Source organism: Macrotis lagotis, chromosome X (assembly GCF_037893015.1).
Source record: "Macrotis lagotis isolate mMagLag1 chromosome X, bilby.v1.9.chrom.fasta, whole genome shotgun sequence".
Lineage (NCBI taxonomy): Eukaryota > Metazoa > Chordata > Mammalia > Peramelemorphia > Peramelidae > Macrotis > Macrotis lagotis.
In genome coordinates this window covers 565,446,908-565,462,991 of record NC_133666.1, presented here as the reverse complement: position 1 = coordinate 565,462,991, position 16,084 = coordinate 565,446,908, and the positions used below count along the sequence as shown (strand labels likewise).

Sequence of the window (16,084 nt, the reverse complement as noted above, 5' to 3'; positions counted from 1 at the left end):
TGTATTAATACCAAGTCCTGTAGTCTCAGAATCCTATGATACTCATAAAAGTTAGTGAGAACTCTTATCAACATTCATTTTTGTGGGTTATTTGTATCAATATTTACTGTATTAAAAATTAGAATGTCTTATATTATTTTGAAAATAGTTTTGATCTCACAGATACCCCCCCCCCCCAAATAGAAACTGCTGGTTTATACAGTTGGTGGTTTAAAAGTAGAAACCATATAACTGTAGAGAAAGTGAATTTTTTTTTTAAACTGACAAAAAACAGGCTGAAGAATAGTCAGTTGAATCACAGGAAAGTAGTATTTTAAGGAAATAGAAAAGTGTAATGTTTAAATGCAAACATTTGTCAGTATATTCATTTTCTTTTTTATTCTTCAAATTGAAAGGTTCTTGTGAATGACTTTTTCCTGGTGGCATGCCTTGAGGATTTCATTGAAAATGCTCGACTCTTCATATTTGAGACTTTCTGTCGCATCCATCAATGTATCAGTATTAGGTAAGCAACATTTTACTTATGTTCTTGCATCTAAGCATTCATTGAGATATCAATCAGAAAATATCTGTTCATCTTCTAATATATGACCAGCACTACACTAGATAATAAGTGCAAAGAGTGGAGTAATCTATATTTAAATGACCCTATGTTTTACTAAAAGACACAAGTATACATGAATTTATATACAGCATAAGTATATACTGAATAAATGTGTGTGTGTGTGTGTGTGTCTTTGTGTGTTCCACTAGAGTCTACAAAACCATTGGAATTGAATAGGGATTCATGTGGTCATGTCTGGATGTTAGGAAAATTATTTTGTTAGCAATGTGTAGGATGTGCTGGGGTGGAAAGAGACTTGAATCGGGGAAAACGATTTGGAGACTTGCAATATTTGAGAAGAAATGAGGTGTAGAACTGAGGTTAGTTCTCTGAGTAGAGAGAAGAGATCAGATGTGGGAGTTGGTGTGGTGATAGAATAACAAGACTTGGCAACTGATTGATATGCGCCAGATGGGAAAATAGTAGAGAAAGATATTGAGATTGTGAACCTGAGACACTGGAAGGATAGTAGTAATTCCTTCAGTAGAAATAGGAAAGTTAGGAAGAGAGGGGAGGGTTTTCTATTTATAATAAAAATCTCAGAAATATAATCGCATTACCTAGAAATATATTTGCTGTCTCTCCCCCCCCCACCTCCAATAAGAAAGAGGAAAAGTAATGCAGTTTTGATTCATCCCAATTCCCTGTAGATTCTACTTGATTTATGCTCAGAATGAGGGCCTTAAAGTGGACTTCAGGGTTATTAAGAAAGCTAAATTTGTTGTCTAATTTTTGAAATTAAAAAATGTGGAGTTAATACATTTTAGTCACTGGCACAAGAAACACGGTTCCAATATAAGCTGTTCAGCTCTTTCAATTTTATATAACCAGAAATTCAGGTAACAAGATCACATTATTCTGACTTTCCAGTTAATTTATCTTTTTTTAACCAAAAAAAGGTAGAAGATTTGATAAACACTAATTTTTTCTCTCATTTGAATAATTTTTTTGAAATTAAACTGGTGCCATTAACAATATAGTGTAACAAATTTTAAATTTCATTTTATTTGAATATTTGGGAGATAATTACTATTTCATTAGTTTTTGAATATTAACTAGTTCTCTGGGTCACAAAGTCTGATTTTTATGCCTATTCAGCAAAAAACTGCTTTACTCCATTACATTTTTAAAGTTCTGACTTTAATAATTGTTGTCAGTTTGACATTCTTTAATTTATTATTCCTGTAAGTGTGATTTTCTAATATATAGGCCTTTCCCTTTCATATTTGCTTAACCAATTCCTCACGTTAATTAAGGTGACTGTCTAAAGCTAGGGATGTAGTCTCTGGCATTTAAGACCTAAGTTTTTCTGGCCCGTATAGGGATTAAATTCATGTCTTTAGTTTCACTCATTCTGTAGCCCACTGAATTAAATGATGGTGGCTAGTCTGTTTCTCTTGGCAAATGACTATGTGTGCCTAATGTGATTTTATTGGCTGTGGAAGGAAACAATAGGTGTATCATTTCTAGAACTTTGGTGAGTAACAGACTACTAAATTTTCCTTGCTATGGTTTTTTATTTGTTTCTAAGATCTGTAATGAAGGCCTTAAGGAAGAGCTTAAGTTTTTGGCTTCTCCCTTGGTGGAATTTTCTCCATTCTTGGCTATCCTCCCGTTGTTTGGCTCCTCTCCTTGAATTAGAACTTCATCTTTTCTATCCTTTCCAATATTGAGAACTGTAGTTAGATCCATGTTGCTTTTGTCCTTTGTATTGTGCATTAAGATGCCTTCAGAAGGCCTAGGTACTGTTCTTACTCCTTCAGTTTACAGTATGTTATTCTCCCTAGTCTTTAGTTTCTTCTGTAAAACAGGTAATAATGTCTACCTTGCTTACCTCACAGGATAGTTGTGAGGTACTTCTAACCTTTCTCTCAATTTTTATAAAATGTATATTTATTCTATAACTTAGTTTTAACTTAGTAGCATATCTTAGTTTGAACCATTTAAAGAAAGAATCATAGAATCTACGATTTGGAAGAGACAAACCAAAACATCTGTGAAATATGAATCCTTGTTAAGTGATCATTTAGCTTTTGCCTAATTTAGAGTGTTTCACCTCTGTGTAGCTTTAATTGTTGATAGGCAGCTAGGTGGCACAATTCATAGAGTCCAGGTCCGGAATCAGGAAGATTCATCTTCCTGAGGTCAAATCTAGCTCAAACACTTATTAGTTATGTGACTCTTGGCAAGTCATTCAACCCTATTTGCTTCAGTTTCATCACCTATAAAATGAGCTGAGAAGGAAGTGGCAAACCATTTCAATATGCAAAGAAAAATGCATGGGATCAGAAAAAGTCAAACACAACTGAAACAAGTGAACTATTCATAGAAAGTTCTTTAGTGGGCTAGTAAGAACACTGATTTAGAATCTAGATTTGGCGTTTAATCCTGGTTGCCTCTTATTTTGACTTTGAGCAAACCCTTACATTTCTCTGGGTAAAATGAGGGAATTTTGGACTATGTTATGTCTAAGGTCACTACCTTTGTTGTCTTCACCAGTTGCAGATGTTTGAATATTGAAACATTGTATTTTTCTCAAATTATTGCTCATGAAATTATGTCCCCCTAGTGGCAAAGTTTATGAGGAAGAAAGATGAAGTGAAGCAATTATGGTGCTGAGCTATTGTTGAGACAAATTTATCTAGAAATGACATTTTTCATTCCCCATGTGAATGATAATAGGGTTCTGGAATGCAATTTTGTGAGGAGGTTGCCACCGTACTAAATCCATGACTGCCCTCATTTTTTTTTTCTTTTAAGGCTAGTCTTTAGAATTTATAAATGTTGTAGGAAATATTATTTAGACTTTCCCTATGACTTCTTAACTAATAAAACCTCTTTTTTTGAGGTTGCTGATAATTTGGAATTTACAATGGTCTTAAGAGATTAAAATTTGTTCTGACAATGAAAAAAAGTTCAGTAATTTTAGAAGAGAACTCTTTAACCTTCTTGATAATTTTTTAATTTCTTAGTTATTCTATTTTTTTATCCCATATACTTTCCTTCCTCTTTTCACTAAGGCTTTCAAGTGTAGGGTATGTGTTATCTTACCCTAAAGCCCAGTGGTAATTTATTAAGTATTATTTTCCATTTGAAGTTTGACATTTGCTTAATTGGCATACTTCTTGACCAAATGTCTAGGAACATCTGTATGGTTGTCATGTCTTTGGAAAAGTGCACATTTGGATGTTTTTATCAGTTTATATACAATCCTGTAGATTTGTAGGATAACATTTGAATCCATTTACCACTAGAGTGTACAGTATCTGCCGGAAAGGATTACTATTGTGAATAGTATTAAATTAAATATTGCTGAACAGTTTATCAGATACTGGTGTGGGTCTGTGTGTTTGATATTTAAAGGCTGTTCTAAAATGATACTTGAAACAGTTTTCAGTTATAGGTAACAATATGAAAATGATATTGTACCTGTTTATAATAAATATACTTAAGCATACACTGATAGTAAGTCCCTATTGGAGTAAGTCCTTGGAGGAGTTCATTTTGTCTTCAAGAAGAGAAGTGTAATTGTCTGTTTTTTGCACTTCAATTTTTAGGCTTAATGTGTTTTGTTTATTTTAAGTGATACTTATATGTTTTTAATATTTGTATTCCTTAAAATTCCTTAATGTACTAAATATAAATTAAATTTGGTGATTCAGAATAAATTTGAATTTCAACAGAATTTAAGTAGCTCATATGTGCATTGTCCTGAAGATAAAGCATCCAAAATGAAAAGCATACTAAAATGCTAATAAAATTTTCAAAAGTATTTCTAGATGAAGATATTTTCAGAGATCTTAATAATTTTATTTTTAAAAAATTGGTGTTTTTTTTTAAGTTTTTGCAAGGCAATGGGGTTAAATGGCTTGCCCAAGGCCATACAACTAGGTAATGATTAAGGGTCAAAGGCCGGATTTAAACTCAGGTACTCCTGACTCCAGGACCGGTGCTCTATCCACTGTGCCACCTAGCTGCCCCAGATCTTAATAATTTTAAATTACACTTTTGATATCTGAGATAATGGAGAATCCAACAAGAGTTTGTTTTTTCTTTTCACAAACTATGCATATTTCAGCATTTCTCTGTATTTTCATTTTAAAATTTCTTCGCCTTAAGTTTTATGCTAGGATACTTCACTTTGTTATGTTTGTTCTCCAAAAGAATACTTTAGGGGGCGTCTAGGTGGCACAGTGAATAGAGCACTGGCCCTGGAGTCAGGAGTACCTGAGTTCAAATCCAGCCTCAGTAACTTAATAATTACCTAGCTTTGTGGCTTTGGGCAAGCCACTTAACCTCATTGCCTTGCAAAAACCAAAAAAAATAAAAGAAAGCAAAAAAATACTTTAAGGTCCCACTGATGATCTCAGTCATTATTTACGGTGCTCAATGTAATCAATGTACAATTTCTAAGCAGTAGTGTTTAAGTCCCTAGTGTATTTAAGTAGTTTTCATGGATAAGATATAAAAAGCCAAATCGTTTTCAGAAATGATAGCTATTAAATGCAGCATGTTGAGTCATTTTATTAGATGCCAAATCTTCATTTGTCAAATTTGTCTTTTAAAGGGGGGGAAATCTTATAATTTTATAATAATTATAATTATTTTCCCCTACTTATTAACCTGTAGATCAGGGTTATATAAGTATACATAGAAAAAAAATCCTGAGATTTAATAATCAGCTCCCTTCAGTTTTTCATGTATTTGATTTTTTTTTAAACCAAACCATCTGTATTCATTGCTTCCCTGAAAGTCTTAGTAGCAATTGTGTTTTAAGCTAGAAGAAATCATTTCTTCAAATAAATTAAGCTATGATGTGGAGGTACTTTGGTATATACTTTTGACTGTACAGAATTTATGGTTTCTTTGAATGTTGATTTAAAAGTATCTTGTTAATAATCATCTTTTGTGATGCTGAGCAAGGTAGTTATTAAACCTTAAATACATATTTTAAAAATTTCATCAAAACTAAGTGAAACTTTGTCATTCTTCCATGTTCATTATCTGCTCATTTCATTGAAATTAAAATTTTTTTAAAAATTCTTTCAAACTTTCTTAGTATATAGGTTATTTTGTGCCTTTTAAATGAATATATTCTGTCAAAGTACTACTACATTTTCAGTATTACCATCAGTTCAACTTCAGAAATCTTCAGTTTTAGATTAGTCCTTTACATGCTTTCAGCAAGATTTTAAGACATAACTCGGATAAATTGCTTTCCATTTTTTTTATTAAGCATTTTGAATTTGAGTGGAAGGATATTTTCTGATAACAATAGCTGCAGTATTTTTGTTTAACTTTCTTTAATGTCAGTATGCTAAGATGATAAAATTAGGAAAATTCAAACCTATATCTTCATGCTAAATCCAGTGTTTATGCCACTACACTTTTGTAGTTTTAAGGATTTAATTATTAAAATTAATTACCTCAATTTATGGCAAATTGGAGTCTTAGTTGATAACTGAACTAGTTGGAGAGAGCAATATTCATAAAAATGACAAAAAAGTCATGTAGTGAGTGAGACCTTCAGAATCAGTAGTAGACAAGAATGCAAAAGAATTGCTCTAGTACCAGCTCTGCCATTAATTTCTTATATAACCTTAAAATAAGCATTAACCTCTTTGGGTCTATTTCCTTTTCTTAGTTCACAGGGTTGTAGAGTTTAACTGAAATAATTTATATTATTAAATTCTTTGAAAATGATAAATCATATAATTTTCAACGCTCTGTCATGCTTCCCACTGCATTCTTCCCTGATTACCCATGCCTGAAGTATTTTATCTGTTCTGAACATCATTTATTAGGAAGCACTAGGGCAATAGAATATACCCAGAGAAGGGTGAGAAGTTTACTAGAAATTTTACTTTACCCTAGGGCAACGGAACTTGGCACTTGCTAGGACAGGAAGAAGGGGTGGGATAAGAAAGATAGTTCTCAAATTTGAAGAATCCCCAGAAGTTATTAGATTTAATTTGCTTAGCCTTAGAGGACAGGACTGGTTCTGATGGGTGGATTTATAGGTAGTTAGCGAATTTGCATTTCATCCCAGAAATCAGGTATGTAGTGGTATAATGAAAATTTCTCATCACCAGAGATCTTCAAGTGAAGGCTTAAATGAGCATTGATTGAGGGATATGTAGAAGGAGTTCATGTTTCAGATATCAGTTGAACTTGATGATTTTTTTTTAGTTGAACTTGATGATACTGGGAATCATTTTTAACTCTTAATTTTGTCCCAAAAAAAGTCACAGAACATTAGAGCAACAAGATGGTTTGTTAAAACCACCTATTTCACCTCATTTACTTTACAGTTGTAGAAATTGAGACTTAAGCGGGTTGTTTAAAAGACAATTAAGTTGCAGAGCTACTATTCAAACAAAGGTTTTGTGACTTACAAATCCAGTATCTATTTCTCTACAGCACACTCTACTCCCTTCCCTTTTTTTCTATCTTATGAATGTTTTTTCAACATTCACTACATATATATGTATGCATATTTTAAAATTTACACAATTTCTTTTTTACCCTCCCTTCCCAACCCCCCCCCTTCAGTAATGAACGGATTGGTGAATATTGTACGTATTTGTGTTTAACAAGTTTATAGATTAGTCATTTTCTATAAACTTGTTAAACACAAGGGAAAAGAAACAGGAAAAGAAAAATATAAGAGGAAAATTTTAAAGCATTAGTGTTCATTCAAATTCTATAGGGTTTTTAAAACAAAAAACATTTTGTTTTGTTTTGTTTTTCTTCCTCTGAATGTGGATAGCATTGACCATAGCAGGTCTCCTAGGGTTGTCCTAGCTCTCTGAACTGCTGAGTGGAACTGCATTCATCAAGGTTGATCAACTCACAATATTGTTGTGTGTACATTGTTTTCTTGGTTTTGCTCCCTTTGCTCAGCATCAGTTCTTGTAATTCCTCCTGTGCTCCACTAGAGTCCAACTATTCATGGTTTCTTACAAAACAATATTCCATAATATTCATATACCATAACTTGATCTGCCATTCCCCAGTTGATGGGCATCCCCTAAATTTCTAATTCTTTGCCACTACAGAAAGAGCTGCTATGAATATTTTTAATCTTTTTTTAAAGATTTAATTTATTTTGAGTTTTACAATTTTTCCCCATTCTTGCTTCCCTACCCCCTCAGAAGGCTAACAGTCTTTACTTTATTTCCATGTTGTACATTGATCCAAATTGATTGTGATGAGAGAAAAATTATATCCTTAAGGAAGAAAAGTAAAGTATGAGATAGTAAAATTCCATAAGATGATGGGTTTTTTTTCTAATTTGAAGGAAATAATCTCTGAAAATTGAATAATTTTTGTACAAGTGATGTTTTTACCCTTTTTCTTCATCTCTTCAGGGTATATCAGTCTGCATTTTTTGACTGAAGGAAGACCTTGCTCCTATGAAATTAATCTATTGAAATAAAAGGCTTGTTTCAAAATGTCAAAGGCTATTTCTTCATTCAGACTACATGTGTCGAATTGTATCTGTTTCTTAAGAAGGAAATTAAAATGCAACATATTTAAGATGAATACAAACAGGTTGATTAGCAAAACAAAAAACTAGCATAATAGAATCTGGAAGTGGGTTTATATAATGGAAAAGGCATAAATTTTAGATTTTTAAATTTTGAAAATCTGGGTTTAAACTGACTCTGGCAGTGCCTTTTTTTTCTGTACAAGTCACTTTGTTCACTCATCTTTAAATGAGGAAAATATAATAACCTCACAGGGTTGTTATAAGGAAAACACTTTGTTATGTGAGTATATATGTACTACACAATTTTACCTAAAGAATAAAAGATTTAGTAGGAGGACTTGGATTTTTCAAGAGTTGTCAAATTGGAGGACATACTTGATTTGTTCTAAGAGGTCAGAAACAGAAGCAGTGATTGGAAGTTAAAAACAAATTTTGGAAATATTAACGAATAGAGCTCACCTAAAGTAGAATGATCTGTCTTATAGAATGATCTACCTACCAATGTGGCTATTTTCCATAGTTAGAGGAAGTATTCTTTGGCTGTTCTGAAAAGTTTTCGTTCTGAAAAGTTTTCTTCCTGAAGTTCAAAAGAAAACGGTAGGGCAAAGAAAACAGTAATAATTTTTTTTTAGCTAGTGTCACATTCTTGCATCTCAGTAAACTGCTATCATAGATTTATTTTCTACTGTACTTAGAACTATTTGGTCTCTTTCATTCATACTATTTATTTTCAGATGACAGGCAAATTAAAGTAAGGTGACAAGTTTAAAGTACCACTACTTTAACAACTGCCATTGTCATTAACTTCTGAATTTTAAAATTTTAGTCTGTGCTTTCATGGTTATTTCAGGTTCATGTTTATTTTTAAAATCTAAAAATATTTTGATAAAGCAACTAAAATTTCATTTTAAGGCATTTCCTTTACTATAAATTATTAATGCTGATTAAGTCTGCTAGTAATTATATAATTAGATATTTAGGTAGCTTTTTTTAAAAAAAAGCATAGATGGTTATATCAAAGCTTTTGTTATATTATGCTGTCATTTTGTATAATACACACACACACACACACACACACACACACACACACACACGCTAGAATTTCTCCCATTCCTTGGAAAGCAGACAATAAACCTTATAAATATTGGATTAATACAATGTTTTGTCTAACTTTCTCACATTTATACTAGCTTAATTAATTTTAAGACTTGAAACTTATTTTTTAAGTGAAATATATTTAAACATGTAGTGGTTTAGTTGTAAGTCTCTTCTTTGATAATAGTGTTGCCACTTGACTTCCAGATAGTTGCCTTGTCTGGAAACTGGTAGGAAGTTGAGATTTATAAGTCTTAAAAATAAGCCAAGCAGCAGCAGGAAATGCAAAGAGTTTTTTGGAAAACCACAGGATACACCAGCTGCAGGAATTTGGTTGGACAGAAGAATGCCTGTTTTAAGTAAAATGACACACTTTGCTATTTTGATGACTTTAAAACAAAAAGAGATAGAGTTTATCAAGAGAGATTATCAAAAGAATTAAGTGGAAATCACATCCATGAGAATTAATTGTCATAAATTGGTCACCATAATATGATGTTAGCTATGTTTTCAATAAAATCAGTCATGCAAAAGGACATAAGTGACATACCTAAGATAATTGTATGGTTATTAACCACTTCCTGAATTAGTTTTCAAAGTAGAGTTAAAATCTAACCAGCTTTCAAAGAAAACTTTAAAATGATGATCTCTTAAATTTCTTTTGTTTTTCTGTGTGGCTGACTTTTCTACTTTGCTTTGATTTTGATTTTTGAATTAATCATGTAATATGCAGTACCTTAAATACTTTAGTTTATACTGTTTCCATTGATACAGTGGAACCTCATATGTACCTTTATAGAATATCCCTTCTTGTCTATATTCTTTTTTTTTTAAATTAAATACTTCACTTTTATTATAGAACCCAAAATACAAAACTCATTCCAAGGCTTCAATTTAGGTTGACATCACTGAATATGGACCATTTTCTCACTATTTCGGTGGTGGTCATCATAGCATCACCTCATTAATGACATTTGTCTTGATAGGCTTCCTTTCCAACAAGAATACTTTGTCTACAATGGATTTAAAGCTCAAAGTTGAAGTTAACAGTCTAGCTTATTTCCATAAATCACCTCAAGCCACCCATTTAAAGCATGGTTACCATTCCCATGTATGTTAAGCAATAATAGTCTTTTAAAAAACTGCAATTCAATTGATATTCAATTCACATAAATTAAAATTCTATTCTATTGACAGCTTATACACAGGAAAAATGTACAACACTCATTATTTTATTCTTCAACAAGTGGCAAACATGCTACACCCACTGACATCACAGGACAGTTGCCTGTGATGCCTGACCTCTAATGCTGGGCTCTAGCTTCATTCCCTTACAGGTCATCATCTTCATCAGGGAGCACAGTTGTCTGAGCAGTCTGTAAGTCCTGCTCATACTATGCTGCCAATGCTGGGTCCACAACAACCTCTGGAGGTGCAAGAGCAGGCATGGCAACAAACTCCAAATTAGGGTCTCCAATAAGTTTTTTAGCAAGTCAAAGGAAGGGCTTCTCAAAGTTGTAGTTACTTTTGGCTGAAATGTCATTCGTACTGGAGATTCTTCTTCCTATGGAAGACGATTGATTTCGCCTTGACTTTTCTGGCCTTAATATCCATTTTGTTGCCACACAACACTTTAGGGATATTTTCACATACTCGTACCAGATCTCTATGCCAGTTAGGTACATTCTTGTAAGTAACTCTTGATGTTACATCAAACGTTATAATGGCACACTGAGCTTGGATGTAATAACCATCCCTCAGACCACCAAATTTCTCTTGCCCAGCTGTATCCCATACGTTGAATTTAATGGGACCTCTGTTAGTATGGAAAATGAGGGGGTGTACTTACAACTCCCAAGGTGGCTACATACTTCTTCTCAGATTCACCAGTCAAGTGACGTTTTACAAATGTGGTTTTTCCCAGTACCTCCATCACCAACTAATACAAGTTTGAACTGCACTTGGGGTTCTCCTTAGGCAGCCATCGCAATGGTTCTTCCAGAAGCGTCTCTGTCTCCGCCTGACTGAACGATCTATATTCTTCTAAGAATTAAGAACCCTTAGAAGAGCATTTAACATGCAGGGAAGGAGTAGGCGGGGAGATTTCTAACCTTTTTCCATGACATGGTTAACACTTTGATTTGAGGCCTTGCTATTAATTATAAACCATGTTGTCTCAAGATGCTCACCCTTATTACACACTACTCCACTCTCATCTCTCTAGACTGCATCTGCTAGACATATCCTGACTAGTTTAGTATCATACATGTACCTTACGGGCCAGGTGCCTGCTTTCTTAATGTATTAGTAATCATTTTACTACTTAATGTGTGGGAAAAGCATTACACATTAATACTCCTAAGCTTTATAGAAAGCTGTATATAGAATAAAATTTACATACAGAGACATTGATTATTTTAGTGTGATTACTGATTATGGCTGACTGTTGCAGCAGTTTTTGTCTTTGACACAAATGAATGTGTCTTTTGACACAAATGAAATAATGATCAGACCTTGATGTTTTTCCTTTTAAAAGTAAATCAATTTTTAGGATCATTTGTACATCATTGATAAAGATTCTCACTTTTTTACTTTTTTTTTTTTTTTTTTTTTTTTTTTTTTTTTAGTTTTTGCAAGGCAATGGGGTTAAGTGGCTTGCCCAAGGCCACACGGCTAGGTAATTATTAAGTGTCTGAGGCTGGATTTGAACTCAGGTACTCCTGACTCCAAGGCCAGTGCTTTATCCACTGTGCCACCTAGCTGCCCCACTTTTTTACTTTTTAAAAAAATTATTTTCATCCACATGCACATGTATATTTTTAAGTTACAAAATTTCCTCACCCTACTGTGACGAAGTCAGATAAGCATTGTACATGCATAGCCTCTTTGGACTTCAATTTCTCCATCTATACAATAGGAGAATTGAGGCCACTGTCCGCTGCTTCACCTGAATTCATAAGATTGTGAGTCCATGTCCAGCAGGGACCTCTGAGACCCTGTGGTACAGATGAGGACACTGAGGTTCACAGAGGCTTGCCCATGAGCACCTGGAATTTGAATCCAGGTCTTGAGTTTGAAGATTCCCTGCCTTTGAGCTGAACCAAGGAAGCCAGAACCATCTTGGTACAAGGGGACTGATGGATCCACTTAAGGCCCAACATCTGGCGGCTGAGTTGGAGTTAGAGATGAAAGCTGACCATGTGCAACAGAATCTACAATGATGTTAGTGCTGGCTCTCTGTTGACTGGAGTGAGAGTTCTTGAGGCATTGCAGAATGTTGGATAGACTCTGGATTTTCCCAGGATGACCATGCATGCCACTGAAAGTATGTTTCTTTCTGAGGGTGAATCTGTGTTTCTGGATTGATTTGTCTTGGACATCCATGAACAAATGAGCAAAAAACCTGACAGAGCTGTCCAATGCAGGATGAAGAGCTAATGAAGAAGATGTAGTAGGGCTCAGGGCCTGTATGAAGGCCCCCAGAGACAATGAGTCCTGGACCCTTTTTGCACTTAATAATATAAATATTGATGTTTAAAAATAAAGATTTAACTGAATGGCCTTCTAATATCTATCCCAGTTCCAAATCTGTGATCCTATTTTCCCTGCCCTTTTAAAGGAGATTGCAAAAATGATACATGTTCATAAATAACTGATATATGATAAGTTGTGTTATTTGTTGTTGTGTGATTGTAGATAGTAAATTCAAAAGGAATCTCCAAAAGGGGAGACACAAATCATTTCCAATTAGATTCAACAGGGAAGGCTTATAAATAACCAATTGTAACAAAATAAAAATGTGGATGAAATTTAGCATTACAGTATATTTCTCTTTATTGTGTTGAAATGAAATGCAGACAAAGGTTGCTAGGTAAATGGGTTTTTTCCTCTTCTGTTAGCATGTTGGCAGATAAATTGAACATGACTCCTGAAGAAGCTGAAAGATGGATTGTCAATTTGATTAGAAATGCAAGACTTGATGCTAAGATTGATTCCAAATTGGTATGTATTATAAGATGTTACATTAAATATAGAGTATCAGTTACTAAAACTCAATTTAAAATTATTTTGATTTTTGCCCTTTCTTTGACCTGATAGTAAAACTATCAGGTTTTTCTAATTCCATACTGACTACAGAAATATTTTTAATTTATTAACTAGTTTTACTGAATATGTAACCTAATATACCTCATTAGCAAAGGTATAAAGATTCATGTGTTGATTTTTTTTTATTTCATTCTTGCAATGTTATTATGTCACGCTTATGTCTTTTTGAACACTATCATTAAAATATTATATGACCACATTTCCTTCTGTTTCATTTCAGGGCCATGTGGTTATGGGTAACAATGCAGTCTCACCCTATCAGCAAGTGATTGAAAAGACTAAAAGCCTTTCTTTCCGAAGCCAGATGTTGGCTATGAATATTGAGAAAAAACTTAATCAGAATAGTAGGTCAGAGGTAGGAACCTTGACTTTTCATTTCTGTTTTGACTGATTTAACACTAGTAAAACATAATTGCCATGTAGACATGTTTGAAATGAATATTAATTTGGATGTCAATTGCTGTATGATGTGGTATATATTTTTTCTCATTAGTAGGCACATTTTATTTAAATTTTATACTTAGTACTAATTTTTTAATTAATGTGCAGGAACTTTATGTATTATAAAATTCAGAGAAATTGAAAAATTAGATGTTCTGAGATCTTATGATTATTAGTTTGCCCCTTCATTTCTTCTGGTTTAATTTCATTAAGTCAGTTTCATGCATACATATATACACACACATGAAATATATAATGGTATAACACGACAAATAACATACATGATTCATTAAAAACCATGAATTTAATTAAGTGAAACCAGGAAGAAATGAAGAGGCAAACTACTTCCAACTATTACATTTAGTTCAGGTTTCATTGTCTACTGTTTACAGGATTATTTCATATAATTATCACCTTAATAATGTTTTCAGGAAGTATTATCTTTGATCCATTGACAACTCTTCCTTTATCTTCTAGGCTCCTAACTGGGCTACTCAAGACTCTGGTTTCTACTAAAATACTCTTGAAGAGGAGAGGAACACATTGAAAGATTCCACTTAAAATATATAAAATAATTCTAGAAAGGACCTGAAATATTATGAATTTGACTTTAAATAAAATTGGCTATGTTTCATTTTATATTTTTTTAAGTTTGCGTAAATCATTATTCATTTACAAGGTTACACTGAAACCATATTTATTTAAAATTATGAACAATGTGGAAACATGGTTAAAGGTCTTCCTGCTAACTTTTTGATCATGGGACATAAGTATAACCCTCCCCCACCTCCTCCATTTTCTGCTAGACTTCTAGAATGTTGACAGAAATAAGATCCATTAATGGTGCTTCCATACACAGAAGCTGCTTGCTTTATACAAACATTACCGACATTGATTGGCACTTGGTGGCAGTTACAAGGATGACACACCTTACTACTAGTAAAATAAAAGTGTTAAAGTGATTTCCTTGGTATCTAATTAAAAAGACAACGCATAAAGTATACTGTCTTTGAAGACAGAAGAATATAAATGCCTTCTGTATATAGGAACCCCTACCATCATTTTTGTCTTCCTTTTCCCAGCCTCTAGCTCTAGACTTCATGCTTGGTAGGTGCTTATCAAACATTTGAACTAAATAGAAAATAGAGACCCAAACTATAACTCACTAGTATAGAGGACTGCCAATGGTACTGTCTGTACCATTGCAATTTGGTGTACTCAGTTACCTGGGGCAGGATTCAGTAAACTTCTACTATTTAGTCCAAAGCCAAGTGAGACTCACAGCTTGTTTTTGTTAGATTAGGAGCTCAGAATGACTTTTTAATATTTTAAAATAAAATTTTTATTGTACGAAAGCAGGTTGCCTGCCAGATTTGTCCCAAGAAAATGAAGAAAAATAAATTTTTTACCTAGTAGAGATTTCATCCAGTTAATATTAAACATCTATGGAAATACAAAGTGAAAAAAAAAAGTCTTAAGATGGCTAAGTGGGGGCAGAGCCAAGATGGTGAAAAGAAAGGATCGGGTCTTAGAAGCTCTCTGATAAGGACTTTAACTAAACTTTCGAGAGACAGAACACAGAGGGACCCAGTGAGGCAGTTCTCCTCAAGGTAACGTGAAAAAGAGCAGAAAGGCTCTGCTCCTGGTCCCCGCCCGCCAGAGCAAAAGAATTTCAACCTCCCAGAGGCAGCCCCAGTGCTCTGGGAGCCAAGGCTCAGCAGCAGGGGAGTCTCCTGAGCTACGCCCCCAGGGAACACCAGGCACAAATTGGGGGAAGGGGGGACCTCTGCCAGAGTGAGCACCTGGAAGCCCAGCCCTCGGGGCACACAGCCAGCAGCTTGGCCAGCACAGCCCAGATCCAGGAACAGAAGCAGGCAGAGCTGGTAAGCAGGAGCCCCCAGGGCATGAGCCCATTGAGCTGAGGGAGGGGAGTGAAGAGAGACTGCCTAGCTTTGTCCTCTGCCCCTGAAACAGGACTGGGGTTCTGACCACATTCAGATCCTGATCACAGTATAGGCCCCCCAACAGAACGGCAGCCCCCCCCACCTCAGCCCTGTGGCAGAGGGGGGCACATATGGTCATTCACAGACCAGGAGGGAGGACAGAGCCTCACACACTGAGATCCTTGTGGGAGTATCCCAAAAGCTCAGGAAGCACCCCCAAACCAGGCCCAGACTGGGAAAATGAGCAACCAGAGAAAAAAAAGAAACACCATTGAGAAATAGTTTGCAAATGAGCTCAAGAAGGATCAAAAAACTCAGTCTGAAGATGAGGAAGCACAAGTTCCTGCATCTAAAGACTAAGAAAAACAGAAATTGGGCTCAGGCTATGATAGAGCTCAAAAA

The 16,084-nt window shown here is 34.3% G+C and overlaps 1 protein-coding gene and 1 pseudogene across 1 annotated transcript in view; one reads left to right on the top strand and one right to left on the bottom strand.

Annotated features, from left to right (window-relative positions):
• EIF3E (eukaryotic translation initiation factor 3 subunit E) overlaps positions 1-14,389 on the top strand; it is a 46,316-nt gene extending 31,927 nt beyond the window's left edge. Inside the window, exons 10-13 of the mRNA XM_074201114.1 lie at positions 396-505; positions 13,091-13,193; positions 13,519-13,653; positions 14,217-14,389. Coding sequence (XP_074057215.1) covers positions 396-505; positions 13,091-13,193; positions 13,519-13,653; positions 14,217-14,255 — 387 coding nt within the window. The 3' untranslated portion in view covers positions 14,256-14,389. The remainder of the gene's footprint in view (positions 1-395; positions 506-13,090; positions 13,194-13,518; positions 13,654-14,216) is intronic.
• On the bottom strand, positions 9,145-11,179 carry LOC141498149 (GTP-binding nuclear protein Ran pseudogene; annotated as a pseudogene).
• Positions 14,390-16,084: the final 1,695 nt, after the last annotated feature.